The sequence below is a fragment of the Tenrec ecaudatus genome, chromosome 1 (assembly GCF_050624435.1).
Source record: "Tenrec ecaudatus isolate mTenEca1 chromosome 1, mTenEca1.hap1, whole genome shotgun sequence".
NCBI classification, from domain to species: domain Eukaryota; kingdom Metazoa; phylum Chordata; class Mammalia; order Afrosoricida; family Tenrecidae; genus Tenrec; species Tenrec ecaudatus.
Window position 1 is genome coordinate 80,258,090 of NC_134530.1, and position 16,357 is coordinate 80,274,446.

Genomic DNA, 16,357 nt, shown 5'->3' on the forward strand with positions numbered 1-16,357 from the left:
CACCTCATCTGCCCTACCCTGGGCACCGCCAGGGGGCCCCTGGGGAGGCTTTGTTGGGAGGAAGGTAGGGCAGGCATGCTGGCCCCCGTGTTGCAGATGGGGAAACAGTGCTTGGGTTGAAGTAGCTTAGCCGTGGTACCCTGCATGGAACTCAGCCTGCTTGACCTGCTCTGCACACCGCCTCAAGTGGAGGCGGGTGTTTTTGTCTTGATGCGCAGTAAGTGGCACACATATATACACCCAAGAGCCCATTGCCACAGTCTACAGAATGAGCCTCTTGACTATCCCGACCGTCCACCCGCTCCCTCGTCATCGCTGCCTTGGCCACCCTGAGCGGAGCAGGCTCTGCTTTCTGTGACTGGGGACTCATTTGCATTTTATAGGGTGTTGTAAAAATGGAATCACACAGCAGGTACTCTTTTTTTGGCCCGGTTTCTTCCGCTCAGCACAGCTATTTTGAGGTTCGCCCACATTGTGCACGTCCTCGCTGCTCCCGAGCAGTACTCAGTCTGAGCGGGGCTCAGCAGGCAGTGGCCCCCAGATACATCTAAATGCAGCATCTACTCCTTGGGGCAGACCTGGGGGGACTCACTCCTGAGTTTCGACCTTGAGCAGGTGAGGGGTGCTGGTGGGGACCTGGGCAAGGGGAGCCAGGAGGAGGAAGGGGCAGTGGTGGCGCCGTGTAGGAGGCTCACCTTCCCTGCAGGAGAGTTGGGGTTGGTTCGGGCCAGTGCATCACATGTCCCTCCCCACCTGCCTGTCAGGGGGGCTTATGCACTGCTGCGATGTTGAACAGATATTAGCAGAGCTTCCAGACTCAGGGACGAGGGAAAAAAACCTGATGATTCTGCAAATCAGCTAATGAAAATCTAACAGATGACTGCGGTCCACTCTACATCCGAGCAAGAGGCTGGAGCAGGGCTGGACAACACTCTGCTCTGACGTGCAGAGGCCTGCTCAGTGGCAGCTAACGCCACCATTCAGTGTGCTTGATGGTCCAGAGATGGCCCCAACCACAGGGTCCCTATTCGATGACCTAGTCAGTGGAGCCTGGGAGCCCCGGTCCCCTGGTCCTTCCCTGGATGCCTGCGGGGCAGTAGTCTGAGCCACTCACCCATGCACGCTCCGCACAAACTTCTCCAACTGCCTCATGCAGGACCTGGCTTCGAAGTGCTTCACTCGAGGCTCCCCGTAGGCCCCAATGTCGATGTAGACCTCTGCCTCATCCCCCTTGGGGTGCACCAGGCCCGGCTGGCTGGGCAGGATGAATGGGCACAGCCAGATGGGGTAGACCTGGTGGACCAGGGAGGGGAGTTGGTGCTTTTCTCACACGGGGAGGCTCCCGAGACTTGCCAAAGAAACTACTGCCATCCCCGTCCTGCCCCCCACCCCCCACCAACAGCCTTGTCACCCTCAGCCCTGGCTGAGGAAGGGCACCCATAAGGAACTCTACCACACTAGGAGACCCATGGGAGCAGGACCCGAATGTGATGGTCACCCAGCCCTAGCATTTTCCCCCAGTGGGGTCCTGAACCAGTGAGCAGAGGGCTCCGTGGGCAAGGCTGCAGCATTCGGGGGGGTGTCAGTCGCCCCCCTGCCCCACGCGCGACTCACGTGGATGTCGTTGTGGAAGGTGAGCAGGGCCTGCTGCATACACTTCATGGGCACCAGCATGTCCTGCACCACGTGGTGCTGCTCGTACAGCTTGCGCAGGGTCTCGCCCTGGGTCAGCTTGAGGAGGGAGATCTTGGGAGGGACCATCCAGCCAAAGAGGTAGCGAAAAATGGGGTTGTTGCCGAAGGGGATGATGTCCTGGAAGATCAAATTGGGGGTGGAGAGAAGGCATCACCACAGGGGCCATCTTCCCCAAGCCAGGGGCAGGTCTTCCTGGTCAGCGCTGGATGCGGAGACAGCACACCGCCTCTGCGTGGGCAGCCCTGGATGGCCCCATCAGACCTGGCCCTCAGTTTGGGCATTTGTTAGCTGCAACGACGTGGGCTAACTGGTTACCTTCCCTGTGCTCAGCTTCCTCAGCTGTACAGTGGGCATGGCAACACAGGGCACACACCTCCTTCAGCTGTGCAGTGAGGATCCAGAGATCTCACAGGGAAGGGACTCAGCCAGTGGTCAGGTCAGCCCAGCCGGCCCAGGGGAGGCCGACCATAAATGCGGGCAGCCCGCAGGCGGTTCCTGGAGGACAATGAAACTTGGAGAACGTACACACTTTCCCTCCGGTCCCTCAGCCAGAGCGATTTCCTCTGGCAGACGTTGGAGCTCTCCAGCACCCTGCAGGGGCAGAGGCACTCCCTTGGGGGAAAATGGCTGACAGCTTCCTTTGGGCAGCTCCTAGACCATTTTCAGTTCTTCCTCGAATGGTCCCCAGGGAGGAGCCACATCACTCAGTGCTGCTTCCTCCACCCCCTCAGCCCCTCCTTGGGCCCCACTTGCTGGCCCCTGGCTCCCAATGTTCTTCCCAGGGACAAGTTCCACTGTCTTCCTCACTGTTACCAGCATAACCCACTTTCACAGGAGAGTCGCTCATTCATTACATCATTAGAAGCTATGTGCAGCACCAGACTCTGTGCTGTCAAGATATCTGAGATAGGAACCCGGCCCTCATGGCACTTTGCAGAGCACGGAAGAGACAGCTCTGCAGGTCAGGGCTGGCTTCCCCAGGAAGCCACACAGCACACTCAGCTTGGAGGGCTCTTCTCCTCCCGCCACGCTCACATCTCCCCAGCCCCTCCAATGTCTGCTTTCTTCTCTGGTGCTCCTGGACCCGGAGCTGCATCAATGGCTGCTGCTAACACAATAGGAGTGCGTGCTAAAACATGGGAGCATGTTCCCATGGTAAACGCTTTTTGGAAAAGTCGCATGTGGCCACAGCAAAAAGATGTCCCAGACAAAGACTAGGCTTCCAGGCTCAGCCCTGCTCCTGTCCTCTGGAGCCCCAACCCCACCTCCTTCCCCTCCCAGCCCGGACCCCAAAGCCATTCCCCTACTTCGCCCAGCCCTGCTCTGTTCACCTTGCTCTCCTTCCATCCTGACCTACCGCTGCCCCACCACCACTCCATGGCTATCAACGCTACGAATTATCTATGTACCCTTCCTGGAGCCACCCACCCCCCAACCCTCTTAAAGCATTGGGCTGCTCACCACAGATCAGCAGTCTGACACCACCAGCGGCTCCTTGGGAGAGAGAGAACTGCTGCGCAGCTATGCGGGAAGACAGCAGGGTATGTGCAGAGAGAGATGCTCGGTCTACAAGGGAAGTAGGGCCCTACAGGATGCTGCTACCAGATGGGTGCCCATGCTGGCACGGGGCTGGGTGGGTGGCCACTAATTTCAAAGCCCACTTACATGCCAAATACCTCTGGAAGGGTGCATCCATCCCAAACCAAACTCACTGCCGACTCGTGGCGACTCTATAGGACATGGTAGGACTTGTGAGTTTCCGAGATGAACTCTGGACTGGATAGAAAGTCAGCCCACCCAAAGAACTGGGGGAGTGCAGTAAACAGCAAGGGAATGGAGTGGCAAGGTCCCCAGGGAATGCTAGGGGTAGACTTTGGGGCCAGGGTGTGATGCCCCAACAGACTGGATTGCAAAACACTCCTAAAGGCCAACAAACGATCCTTGAACTAACTACAAGCTTTTCTTTCTTGTTGTGTTGTGTTCTTTGTCGGTGGTTTGTTGTTGTTGTTTTGTTGTATATTGTTGCTTGGTTTTGCTCTGTCTTGTTTTTGTGCATGTTGTTATCTCCACAGGTCTGTCTAAGTAAGATAGGCTGGATGAATTATCTGGAGGAAAAACAACGGGACCGACAGTTCTGGGGGGAAATGGGATAGGGGGAAGTGGGGGGAAAGGAAGTGGTGTTAACAAACCCAGGGACACGGAAACAACAAGTGATCTAAATTGGTGGTGAGGTGGGTGTGGGAGGCCTGGTAGGGCATGATCAAGGGTAATGTAACGAAGAGGTATTGCTGAAACCCAGGTGGGGATGGAGCATGAAAGTGAGACAGGAGGAAAGTCAAGGGAAATAGAGGAAAGAGGTAAGAGGCAAAGGGCATTTATAGAAGTCTAGACAAAGACATGTACATATGCAAATATATTTGTATATGAGAATGGGGAACTAGTTCTATGTGCCTATGTTTGTAGGTTTGGTATTGAGGTAGCAGAAGGACACTGGGCCTCTACTCAAGTACTCCCTCAATGCAAGAATGCATTGAATTGGCATTCTGTGATGCTCACCCTCCTGACACAACCGCTGAAGACAAAGTGGGTGACTAGGCAAGTGTGGTGAAGAAAGCTGATGGTGCCTGACTATTGAAAGATATAGCATCTAGGGTCTTAAAGGCTTGAAGATAAACAAGCTGTCATCTAGCTCAGAAGCAACAAAGCCCACATAGAAGAACACACCAGCCTGTGTGATCACGAGGTTCCAAAGGGATCAGTTATCAGGCATCAAAGAACAAAAAATCCTATCATTGGGTGCACACCTCCATGATACGATTGCTTAGGACAAATGGGTGCATAAGCAAATGTGCCGAAGGAAGCTGATGGTGCCTGGCTATCAAAAGGTATAGCGTCTGGGGGTCTTAAAGGCTTGAAGGGAGATAGGCGGCCATCTAGCTCAGAGGCAGCAGGGCCCACATGGAAGGAGTACACCAGCCTGTGCAATCACGAGGTGTCGAAGGGATCAGGTATAAGACATCTTCAGAATAAAAAAAATCTTACTATAGTGAATGAGGGGAAGTGCAGAGTGGAGACCTAGGGCCCATTTGTTGAGCACTGGAGATCCCCTTGTAGAGGGGTCTAGGGGAGGAGATGGGTCAGTCAGGGTGTGATGTAACACCGATGAAGAATACAGCTTTCCTCTATTTCCTAAATGCTTCCTCCCTCTCTTCCTCCCCCCGCCCCCCCCCACTATCATGATCCGAATTCTACCTTGCAAGTCTGGCTGGACCAGAGGATGTGCACTGGTGCAGATGGGAGCTGGAGGCACAGGGAATCCAGGGCGGATGACACCTTCGGGACCAGGGGTGTGAATGGCGATGCTGGGAGGGTAGCGGGAAAGTGAGTTGGGGAGAGGGAACTGAATACAAGGACCTGCATGTGGCCTCCTCCCTAGGGGACGGGCATTAGAGGGTGGTGAGGGGAGACGTCAGGGACGGGGCAAGATATGACAAAATAATGATTTGTGGCTTGTTGAGGGTTCATGAGGGAGGGGGGAGCGGGGAGGGAGGGGAAAAAAGAGGACCTGATGCCAGAGGCTTAAGTGGAGAGCAGGTGCTTTGAGAATGATGAGGGCAATAAATGTACGGATGTGCTTTGCACAATTGATGTATGTGTGGATTAGTATTAAGAGTTATATGAGCCCCTAATAAAATGTTTTTGTCTTTTTTTAAAGTCAGCCCACCAGCCCCTCCTCTGGAGAAAGACAAGGCTGTCTGCCCCTAAGTTTTAGGGAGAACCCCGCAGGGCCGCTGAGTCCGAATCAGCGCGTGGCTCTGAGTTTGTCCTCGGGCACCTCGAGCTGGATTCCTGGAAGCGGAGTATTGCGGCTCCCACCGTTCAGTGGTTACTCTTCTAGAGCACGCCGCATTTTAAACCCTCCCCAAAGCACAGAAGAATGCAGTTTCCTCCCGCCTGGCCAGCCCTGTGCGCCACCTACCACACATCTGGATCTCTGTCATGCTGGAGGTGCAAAATGAGCCTCACTGTCCCTTGGTTTCCTGTTGTGATACTGAGGGAACTGGCAACACTTTTCATAAGCTGGAAGGACACTCATGTTTGTTTTTCTGGACTGTAAATTCTGGGTCAAATGTACGCTGAAACCACGCCTCTTCCAAAGTCTTAGTCTCAGGACATTCACGGGTAAAGCCTGTGTCCTGCCCTTCCCTCCTCTTCCCTGACTCACCAGCGCCATTGCCTCTGCTCTTGCTTTCAAACAACAAAGGTCCCTTGAGAACCTGGTGGCTCGCCCCCGCTATTCAGCTACTTGGCTTTGCCAGGGGACAGGTTGCTGCGGCTCTGCTGGGCTTCAGGGCACTACAGACCCAAGGAGCCCGCCCTCAGCTAAGCCCCCACGACACGCCTGTCTGTGCAGTGAAGATCCAAGAAACACAAGTGACACCCAAGGAGTCTGCTCTCCCACTGACGTCCCGTCTTAGCCGACGGCTCATGGTGGAAAGGGTGCCAGCGAGGAGTCGGGCAGCCACCATGCCTGTTCTTCTCAGACCTGCCTCCCGCCTCAGTACCCAGGGCACTGGGTCCGTCTGTGCAGCTTTTCCACTGCTCTGCTTGTACAAATGTGCCGAGTGCTGAAGTGCTTTTACATCTCCCTAGCAGAGGTGAACCGTCATGTTCACGGCACTATTGTTTTTTCTCCACTTAGCGTGACATTGGCAGCAGACCTGCATGAGGAACCAGGAATAAAGGGGAGCGGCCGAATGTTCTAGTGCCGAAATAGCACTTGCCGCCTGCTTTTTGAGGCACCGCGGGTGACAGGGCTAGCTGACTGGTCACTGGGGGTGGGGGAGCGGCGGGATCAGGTGTGACAATGCACTGGTCTCCTAGAATGCAGCTTCTCCAGGGGTTCAGCACCCAGCCCAGGCCACAAGTGGCTCCCCAAAGGGCCCAATTCAGCAGGGAGGAGGCTGAGGGAGTTTGCCAATAAGACCAGGAGTTCAACCCACAGCAAGGAGCAAAGGTCATCTGAAAATTTCTCTTTCTTTCTAGAAATGGCTTTGGCACTTCCACCACCATGGGCGCTATGGTGCCCCCAGCTGCTTCGTCAGGGAGGTACCCACCCCCTTAGCTGTGGGTTGTGCACGGCTCAGTTCAAAGCTGAGTCCCTCTCTGGAGACTTGCCCTTGGCTGAAGGGAGCAAGCTCATCCAAATTCCTGCCACTTCTTCAAGGTCAGCCCACAGCCACAAAGGCCAAACTCAAGGTCATCAAGTTGTTGCCCCGACTCAGGCAGGGTAGAACCGTGAGGGTAGAATGCCCTATGAGTTTCCAAGACTAACTCTTTACAGTACAAATCTGTCTTTCTCCCTCAGAATGGCTAATGGTTTTGAACTGCTGACCTTGTAACCGCTACACCACTGAGGCTCCTGGGTCGCAAACGCAGCCCATATCTATGACAAGTCGATGGAGGCAGAGAATGGATGGAAGGGGTATAAAGTCTTAGGTCCTTTGCTTTAAGGTTAGACAACTCTGGAAAACCCTAGAGCAGGGTGGCAAAATACAAACCCGGCCGGCAGAATGGGGCCCACTACCTGCTTTCAGAAATCGAGTTTTCTTGGAACACAGGGGTGCCCGCTTGCCCACGGCTGCTGCTGCTACCAAGGCAGAGCCGAGCAGTTGTGACAGAGACAGTATGGGTGCAAATTCCCAAACATTTAGAAAAAGTCTGCGGGCCCGAAGATGCTGTCCAATGGTTGACATTCACTGTCTGGACAATTTCAATTCCTGGCCTTCATTCTCCAACCCCCATCGCTTCCCTCTCCAGCTCCCTCCCTCCAGTTCCTCACTTCAAGTCTTCACCCTCCTGGGATACCCAATCCACCACATCTTCGAAGCAGCAGAGCCCTGCCTCGCTCCACCCCTCTCCTGGGCAGGCTTCCATTGATTGCAATCATGCCCTATGCCTTCATCCCCCTTGCCCCCTCACCTACTGGCCCACTCAACTGCAAAGCCTCTTTCCCCTGGTGAAACCGGAGCCTTCAGCTTGTTTGCATCACCCACACAAGCTGACAGGTGGGAACTCCAACCAGACTAGCCAGCTGGTCCCACTGTAAATCGTGAATACCAGGCCAGGTGAGTACAGGGCTGCTGGCCATCTTACATTTCCTTACTCTCAATGCCCGCACCCCACCCCCCAGCTGAAATCCCAGCTTCCCATTTCACTGAGAAAGCAGCAGCCTTCAGAGGAGAGCTTTCGCACCTTCCCACCCCCATGCCACCTTCTGTTTGTAGCCATTGTCCTCCTTTACACTAGCTGCCTCCTGTCCCATGGATGAGCTGTCTAGACTCCCAAAACCCCCCTCTCCTCACAAGCAGAGGGCCTGGCCCCACACCTCTCCTCAGGACTTTGTCCTACACACAGCCCTGCACCTGTCACTTCCTCTTCCTAATGGTTAGTCCCCTTAGCACACAAACCTATTGTTATCTCTCCTTTTTTCAAGTAGTCACATCACACCACCACCCCCTTCTCTAATTCCCTTTCGGGTGAATCTTCAGAGTTCTATAGTCACGGTCTCCATTGCCTTATTTCCTGTTCTCTTGGGAAGCATCAGACCTCACCTCCACTGCTCACGTCACCAATAGCGTCCTTATACTGAAGTCAGAGGTAAAGCTCAGGTTCTCTCTCACTCAGCAGCATTTGTGTTTTTTGTTTTTTTTTTTTAAAGCATTTTATTGGGGGGCTTGTATAACTCTTATCACACTCTATCCATCCATCCTTCCATCGTGTCAAGCACATTTGTACATTTGTTTGCCATCATCATTCTCAAAACATTTTCTACTTGAGCCCTTGCTGTCAGCTCCTCATTTCCCCCTCTCTTCCCGCCCCCCACTCAGCAGCATTTGACAGTGCATCTAGAAACACTCTGTGTTCAGCTCCCAGGATGCCGCATTTTGCAACTATCTCTCCTGACAGACCACACCACTTCTCAAACCGCTGGGTGTTCGTGGGCTTTTGGGTCCCTTCTCTGACCACCTTCCTCACAGGCTCCCATGGCTTTGACACCATGTTTTCGTCTGAGGTCTTACACTCTGCCCCAAGTCTTTACACAGGTATCCAGATGCCGCTTGGAAGTCCCACAGGATGTCTGGCAGGACGTCTAGCTGACATGTCCTAAGATGAGATTTCACATTCTTTCTGGTGATCCTGCTGGTCAGGCTCCCAAGACTTGGACGCACACCCATGCCCAATCAGCCTGGAAATCCCAGTGGCTGGTTCAGCCTCAGTCCCGCCTGCCTTAGGCACTTGTTCCTTCTACACTGCGAACCACGGTGGGCAAGCCGCACTCGCTTCTCCCCCAGTCCCAACCCCAGCCCTTTCCATTCAGCTAGAAACGTGATTCCTTCGTAATAAAACCCGAATCTTGTCCTATTCCTGCTCAAACAAACTTGTTGCTGTGGGGTCCACCCCGACTCCTGGAAGCGGCACGAGTGATCCCATAGAGCGGAGCTCCGTGGGGTTTTCTTGGCTAGACTCTGGAGGGAAACAGATCGACTGGCTGTTGTTTTAGTTGTGGGACGCCCACTGAGCCACTCAGGGACCGGTCCTCCTACCACACAACATCGAAACGCTTCCTTCGAGTTCATGCTCATCAGGGCCCTGTGGGTTCGAACTGCTAACTTGAGGGCAAAACCTCCTTTTGGGTTAGGTCTCCACCTAAGCTGTGGCACCTATGCAACACAGAATGTGTGAAACCCGCCCCCACCGGATCCAGTCTCTGCCTCGCTCATCTACACCCCCACGCCCTGCTGCTTTGGAACACTCCCGAGCCTCACTCGCTCGCTCCCCCAGGTGCGAGTGCGATGGCCTTCTCTCCCTAAGGACAGGCCCCACTCAGAGACATCGCCTGAGACACCTTGTCTGACCCCTCTCTCCAGAACCCCACCGCCCTCCCCACCAGCAGAGATTCCAGCTCAGCATCAGGCCAAGTGATGCTCACCTCCAGCCACAGGAGAGACTAGTGGTGGGGTCTGTCCACAGTTCCTCAAGGGCCTGAGTCCCCTCCCCCCCCCGCCACGCCCATGCCCAGCGCCCTGCTCTCCGGCACCCAGGAGCCAGAGGCCCTGGAAGGACGCTGCGTCAGCTGAGGAACTCAGTGCCCTCAGAAGGAAACATGCTGTTGCTGCTTAAGAAGGCTCCTTGGACCAAGCCGGCCCTTTTTCTCAGGAAAGAGAGAGTTCGGTCACAATGTTCACCAGCTTGGCTCCCTCCCTGCGCAGCTGCAGGAGCCAGGACTGCTGGAACACCCGCGCCTCACCTGGAGCTCCCAGAAGATGCTGCGCGTGTGGCGGTGGTAGTAGTGCCTCAGGGGAATGTACTCCAGGCCCTCCTGGTTTGTCTTCAGGTAGTTCTCCACGTGCTTGAAGAACCACGGCTTGTAGTAATTGCCGATGCTATTCAGCTGAAATGACAGAGGGCACGGTGACGGGCCACCGACAAACACCACATGCCGTCGTCGGGGTGTAAGGGTGGCTCTCGGCCGCCTGCCTGGCCTTTTCAAAGCCCTTTCATGTCTAGTAGCGCCTGGGAGCTGCCGGGAAGCCTGGTGAGGTGACACACAGCGGGTTTTCCCTAGCAGAGAGGAGTTCAAAGAGGCTAAGTGGTGTGTCCAGGGTCAAACAACTAGTGCCTATTAGTCCAGAGAATTCAGCAGCTCCCTCGTTAGCCTGGGGCTCCTCTCAGTGAGAGCCCCGGAGGAAAATGGGTCCCAGCGTTAGTTGCAATGCCTGCCCCACGTGGGTGACTTCTCTCCCTCGCTCCTGCCTGTGGGCCAGGGCTGGCAAAATGCTCAGCCATGGGTTCTCAAGCCCCACAGGAGCCCCCTGCCTGCCCCCTGCTGCCCACATGATTCTGACTCATGGGCACCCTCCAGGGCAGGGGAGAACTGCATCAGGATTCAGCCACTGGCAAGCTCAACTTCTTTTGAGGTGTCTCTGGAGTTTGAACCCCCAAACTTTTGGACAGCAGCCCAGTGCTTCGTCCTGTGCACCACCAGGCCCCCTCTGGCCTTCGGCAGCCAGTGCCAAACCTTAGACCAGTCACTCCCTTTGCACTTCTGTTTTCTCAGGGGTAAAACGACAATAGAAACACCTGCTTTATGAGGGTTTTCTCTGAAAGGACACATGGGGGGGGGGGGGCAGGCAGCAAAGGCTTAGGAGGAAGTATCGAGTGAACTGAAGATCAAGGACGACAGTGTTCAGTACGGATTACATCTGAACCTACAGAAAGCACCAAGCATCACCACGCTCAATGGAGAGCAGGTCAGGACTGCAGTGCACTTGGGGCCACACTCAGGGCGCCTGCAGGCAGCAGTGCGAACATCAAACACGGCACTGGGCGCTGTGCTGCCCGAGGCCTCTTGAAAGCATCCAAACGCAGAGATGCCACTGTAAGGACAAAGCTGCACCTGAAAGCCAGAGCATTTTCAAGCACCTCACATGCACACGAGAAATAAGGTAGCCACAGAAGAGTTGATGTCCATAATATAGTGTTGTCGGAGAATACTGAAATGCCACAGGCGTCAACAAAAATGAACAAATTTGTCTCGGAAGAAGTGCAGTCAGGATGCACCTTAGAAGAGAGAGAGGGTGAGGTTGGGTCTCAGGTGCTTTGGACATATCACCAGGAGGGGCCGGTCCCGGAGAAGGACATCATGCTCGGAAAGCGGAAACCCTGGACGAGATGGCTTGGGCTCCAGCGTGAGAACAGTTGTGAGGACGGTGCGGGACCGGCAGTGCTTCTGCCTCTTGTACTTGGGCTGGCCGGGAGTCAGGGATAGCTCCATGCACCTCCCACTAACAGCCGAGAAGGACGTAGGCTACGCAGTATCGGAAGACGAAGTGAGGAACCAGCAGGTGCAGAGACAAGAAGCAAAGCAGCCTGGACAATGATCCAAACCACATTTGGCCTCAGGCACATAATGCACCTCGCTCTTTCTCCCTTCAAGGCTGTGGGGCTGCCACAAGGTCGGGACTCCCACCCATCCCATATGGCCATACAAGGCCAAGGCCAGAGCAGCGCATCTGCAGCCCTGGGCTCTGGACTATGGGCGTTATTTAGAACAAACATCCCAAACAAACGACTCATTTTTCCCTCTCCACGTTCCCAAAGGAATTGCGCTCCTTGTGAAAACTTCAGGCAAGGCAGAAAATGTAAATTGGAAAGTGAGAAACGTTGTCTTGCCCTCCGGGGCGACTGCGCACTACAAAATGGCCCCATCCTTACATGTTGTAAGGAGCCTCGAGGACGCTCGCTGTAGGGCACTCATTTGACTGCTAATCACAAGGTTGGCCAGTTCAAACCCACCAGCTGCTCCGAGGGAAAGGAGGCTTTCTGCTCCTAGGTTCCGAGTCGTGTCTCACTATGAGCAGAATGGCTCCCACAGCAGGGAGTTTGGTCTGGACTCACAGAACTGCCTCACGGGGTTTCTGGGCTGTAAGCTTTAGGAGGGAAAATTGCCAGGTCTTTCTCCCAAAGAGCCGGTGGCTGGGTTTGAATCGCCAACCTTTCTGTTAGCAGCTGTGCGCTGAACTGTCGCCCTCGAGGGCTCCTTATCCGGTGCACACTGTTGACAACTGGTTTCGTGCCTCCTCACAGCAGACGTGGTTGGTGCTGGGTAGCTCACTTCACCTTCCTGGCCCTCGGCCTTTGTGGTAAGAAAAACCTGGAGCCCTAACCACCCCCGGATGTGTGGGGAGATGGGAACGTCTAGTGTTCAATGCCAATCAAAGTGCTCTGCCCACGGTGGGTGCAGTACAGGTCCCTGCCTCTCACTGCTGCTCTGGGCTAGAGCCAGGCCACACACTGCCCTTGCATTCTGGCAGCCAGTACCTGAGCTTATCTGGGTGGCATTTCTCTTTATCAGCCCACTCAGCTAATAGGCCACCCCAGAGGGAGGGCACCAGGGACGGCGGCATGCCAGAAGCCTGCAGAGGGAGAGCCTGTTTCCCAAAGCATCTTTAATGTGGGCAGGGCAAGGGCACCATACACACTGGCTTCTGCCTGCTAATGCCAAGCACAGGGAAGCCCAATAGGAAACACAGCAACTTGGCCCCAGTCCCAGCTGCAGGATGGAATTTGGGTTACCCTGTGCACAGGGCGCAGGCTGCCTGTCCCTCCAGAGCACAGCTGGGCTGGGGAAGTCAGGTGGGGCATACTGGTTCCACACCCAACACTTGGGTAACCAGCCTCTCCCATCTTGGGGTGTCCCTGTAAAATGGGGTGTGGTGCCTCCTCACAGGGCTGTGGTGAGCCTTCCAGTAACCAGTCCACAGCACAAAGGTTCGGAAGGGATGCTGCTTACACCCAAAGTCCATGTCTTAGGGCTTCTACCATCCTTGGTCACAGCCCTCTCTGCCTGTCATTCCTCAGAGCACTTGGCACATGACTGTGGGCCTTGGGCCACTGCCGTAGGGGAACATTTGGGTCAGGCTCTGTGGCCTGGGTCTTCTCCTTGGACACCAAGAGAATTCGTCAAGGAGTATGAACATGTCAAAAGCTGTATAAACACATCTGTCCACTCAGAACCCTACAATGCACCTAGTATATCAGGCAGAGTCTAGCAGAGCCAATCTGAATACAGTGGGGGATGGGGGGAGCAGCTCCCCTGGGACCCACGAGCTGAGCTTTAGGGGATGTCTCTGAGCAGCTGGCCAACCTCTGCTCCAGAAGCTCGTGCTAGGTGTATCAACACACACTGACGGGCAGGAGCCCACAGTCCTCGCCTCTGCTCCACGCTGCCCCTCTCCAGTGCTCAGCACAGTGCACCACCAGGAGTGGGCTATGAGAAGGCCGGGAGCCGAGTCAGAGGCCGGAAGGGGGAGCTCACGTGCCACCTCCCTTTCTGGGCCTCCTTCCCTTCTTTAGAGAAGGGCCGGCACCAGAGAGCTTCGGAGGCCTTTGCCCATCTTGAAATGTTCTAACTCGAGTCATGGCGATCAAGAGCAGTAAGAAGTGATCTTCTGACCACTTCTACTTCAAGACATGACAGGGATCAAAGACGGAAGATGTGTGTTGTCACGTCCATTACAATAGCGAGAAAACTATGGGAAGCAACTTAAAATTCCAGCTATGGGGAAGTCAGTGGCTCAATGGAATTCTCTAAGTCCACTCCAGGGCCAAAGGGACATGGTCTTCACACGAAAACAGAAGAGCTGGCTGTGCAGCTGAAGACAAACAGTGAAACCAGGCAGGTGACCTGAGAACTGCAAACCAACCCGTGAGATGCTATTTTTAACCCTCTCCGCTGGACGAAAGGTAAAGAGCAATCCGATCCGGGGGCCAGCAGGGACAGGAGCTTTGAAAGGGCAGTCTCCAACACTCTCGGAGGGTGACTTTTCGGCAGGGCTGTTAGGTCTTATCTTTCATCATGTCATGGGCTCAAATCCTGGGGCCGGCATTCCATTTTTTTTTAAACGGAATCCCAGAGAATTGCTTGTCTAAAAGAGCAGGGAGCGAACCTCATTTGTGATAGCAAGCAGTTTCAGGAGACGCCACAGTTATCGGGGAGCAGTGAGTTCAGGGAGTGATTTCCTTCCACTAATATGTGACTGCAGATGAAACAAGGGCCCGTGTGTACACACACACACACACACACACACACACACACACACACACACACCCCCCAAACGTGACACGTGGTTACCCTGGAGTGTGGCGGGGGGCAAGGAGACACATTTGAAATTGTTCATAGAGTCCAATATTGTTACACGACTTTAGTAACGAAAATTAAACACAAACAAAAAATTTACCTCAGACAAAGAAAAAGTATATATCCTGAGCAATTTCACGACAGCTGGCTCTAGGCCTTGAATATAGGGGAAGATTTTCTTTTTTCTTGCTTCTATTTCCCTGTCGCTTATAGTAAGTACAGCTCCTTTTGACATGTTGGGGAAAATGCAACTCACACATTCTGACTGGGGTCACCAGAGCTAACTCTGGACAGAATAGGAAAAAAAACAGGAAGAACTCAAATTCTTATTTAAAAAGTAAAGAAATAAATGATGTAGGCAGGTAGGACCAAAAGTAAAGAAATAAATGATGTAGGCAGGTAGGACCAAAAATAAAGAAATAAATGATGTAGGCAGGTAGGACCAAAAGTAAAGAAATAAATGATGTAGGCAGGTAGGACCAGTAGAGAAGACTTCTGAGACTGCCCCCCCACCCCCGAGGGCACTTTCTAGAGACTCCAAGTGCACACTAAGGAAGGCTATTACCCTTCAGACCAGTCCACTACTAGAAGCCACCAGCGCAACAATGGCTTGAAGCCAAGAGGGGGCAGGGAACCCAGAGTGCTGGCGAGGGCACAACCAGCACCCAGTGACCCCTGGGAGAACCCAACGACTGTCACCAGGCAATGGGTGAAGAAATTGTCAAAGGGGAGCCCAACTTTATACAACATGAGTGCTCACCAAAAATCGAGATGCAATATTACCAGATTGAAACAGTATGGGGTGTGGTGGGGGCATGTTGCAAATAGAATCATGAACCCGGAGGCATCAAATCAAATCCTCCAGCCTTGGCTTTGGCTTACACGATCTCTGGGGACCTCACTCGCCTCACGAAGATGGGGTGGCTGTGAGGGTCAAAGGTGACACCTCTGAAGAGGCATCTGACAGGTGGTAGGGGCTTCCCTCATAGCCCGCAAAACCTCACACTATCGGCCCTGCAGCCCAGAAGGGCTGACCTAGGAAGCAGTCTCAAAAAGGGTGCAGGCTCCAGCCTGCTCAGAGCTCCGTCCAGAGCTAACACCCCGGCCTACCTTGCTGGGCTCCGCTTCATCCGTCATGACACCCGTCATGATGACTGCCTCGTCCAGGGAGTAGAGCAGCCCTTCCACGAAGTGGTTCTCCAGCCGCTGGGACTCCTGGGAGAACCGGTCACAGATGTTCTCCAGGCCCCGCACTGGCTGAAAGCGCAGCTTGACATACTTCTTGGCGGGGATGATGCGGATCTCGGCGGTCACCAGGAAGCCCAGCGTGCCACAGGACCAGGGCACAGCGTAGAACAGATCCGAGTTTTCAGACTGCAAGACAGAGGCAGAGGCAACACACATAGAGCGCTTATACACTGGACTACGTCCTGGCAGGTGATCAGAGGACCAATGAAGGTCTGGGATCTCAGAGCTAAGAGGCCTAGATGAGGTTCCTGTTCTGTCTCGCTCTTGTCGTGTCAGCCCAGAGACCTTACAAACGGTACAGTTTGCAGGGCAACTCAGCCCCATAGTCTCAGGATTCTTCTCGCCTTCCTCAGTCAGTCTGGATTCCTTAAGAATTCAACTTCGGTAGTAGTAGCCTGGAACCATCTCGTTGTGGTCTGGGCTGCTCGTAAAATATATCAATCCTTCTCAGTCCATTAGCTTGTTTCATGCCCCAACAGCCGGGCAGAGAGAACACCAGCATTCCCATCTGACAGGTAAAGAAAGTGAGGCTCCAAGAGGCGGCACGACTCAGCTTAGGCTTCTAAGAAAACCAGTGGCAGCAATGCCAGTGCTCAGGCACGATAAACCTTGCCCGCCTCCTAAAGCAGCTTCACGTGGCCTATCTGCTTCTAACGTCGCCAGGTCCCCGTTTTGTTGGTGTTTTTGTCTTGAGGACAGCTGGCTTTTCAG

At 54.2% G+C, this 16,357-nt stretch overlaps 1 protein-coding gene across 1 annotated transcript in view; it reads right to left on the reverse strand.

Moving 5' to 3' along the window:
- DHCR24 (24-dehydrocholesterol reductase) overlaps positions 1–16,357 on the reverse strand; it is a 31,155-nt gene that overhangs the window by 2,671 nt on the left and 12,127 nt on the right. Inside the window, exons 5-8 of the mRNA XM_075556695.1 lie at positions 15,509–15,772; positions 10,007–10,150; positions 1,615–1,812; positions 1,115–1,293 (exon numbers count right to left, since the gene is read on the reverse strand). Of these exons, the coding sequence (XP_075412810.1) occupies positions 1,115–1,293; positions 1,615–1,812; positions 10,007–10,150; positions 15,509–15,772 (785 nt within the window). The remainder of the gene's footprint in view (positions 1–1,114; positions 1,294–1,614; positions 1,813–10,006; positions 10,151–15,508; positions 15,773–16,357) is intronic.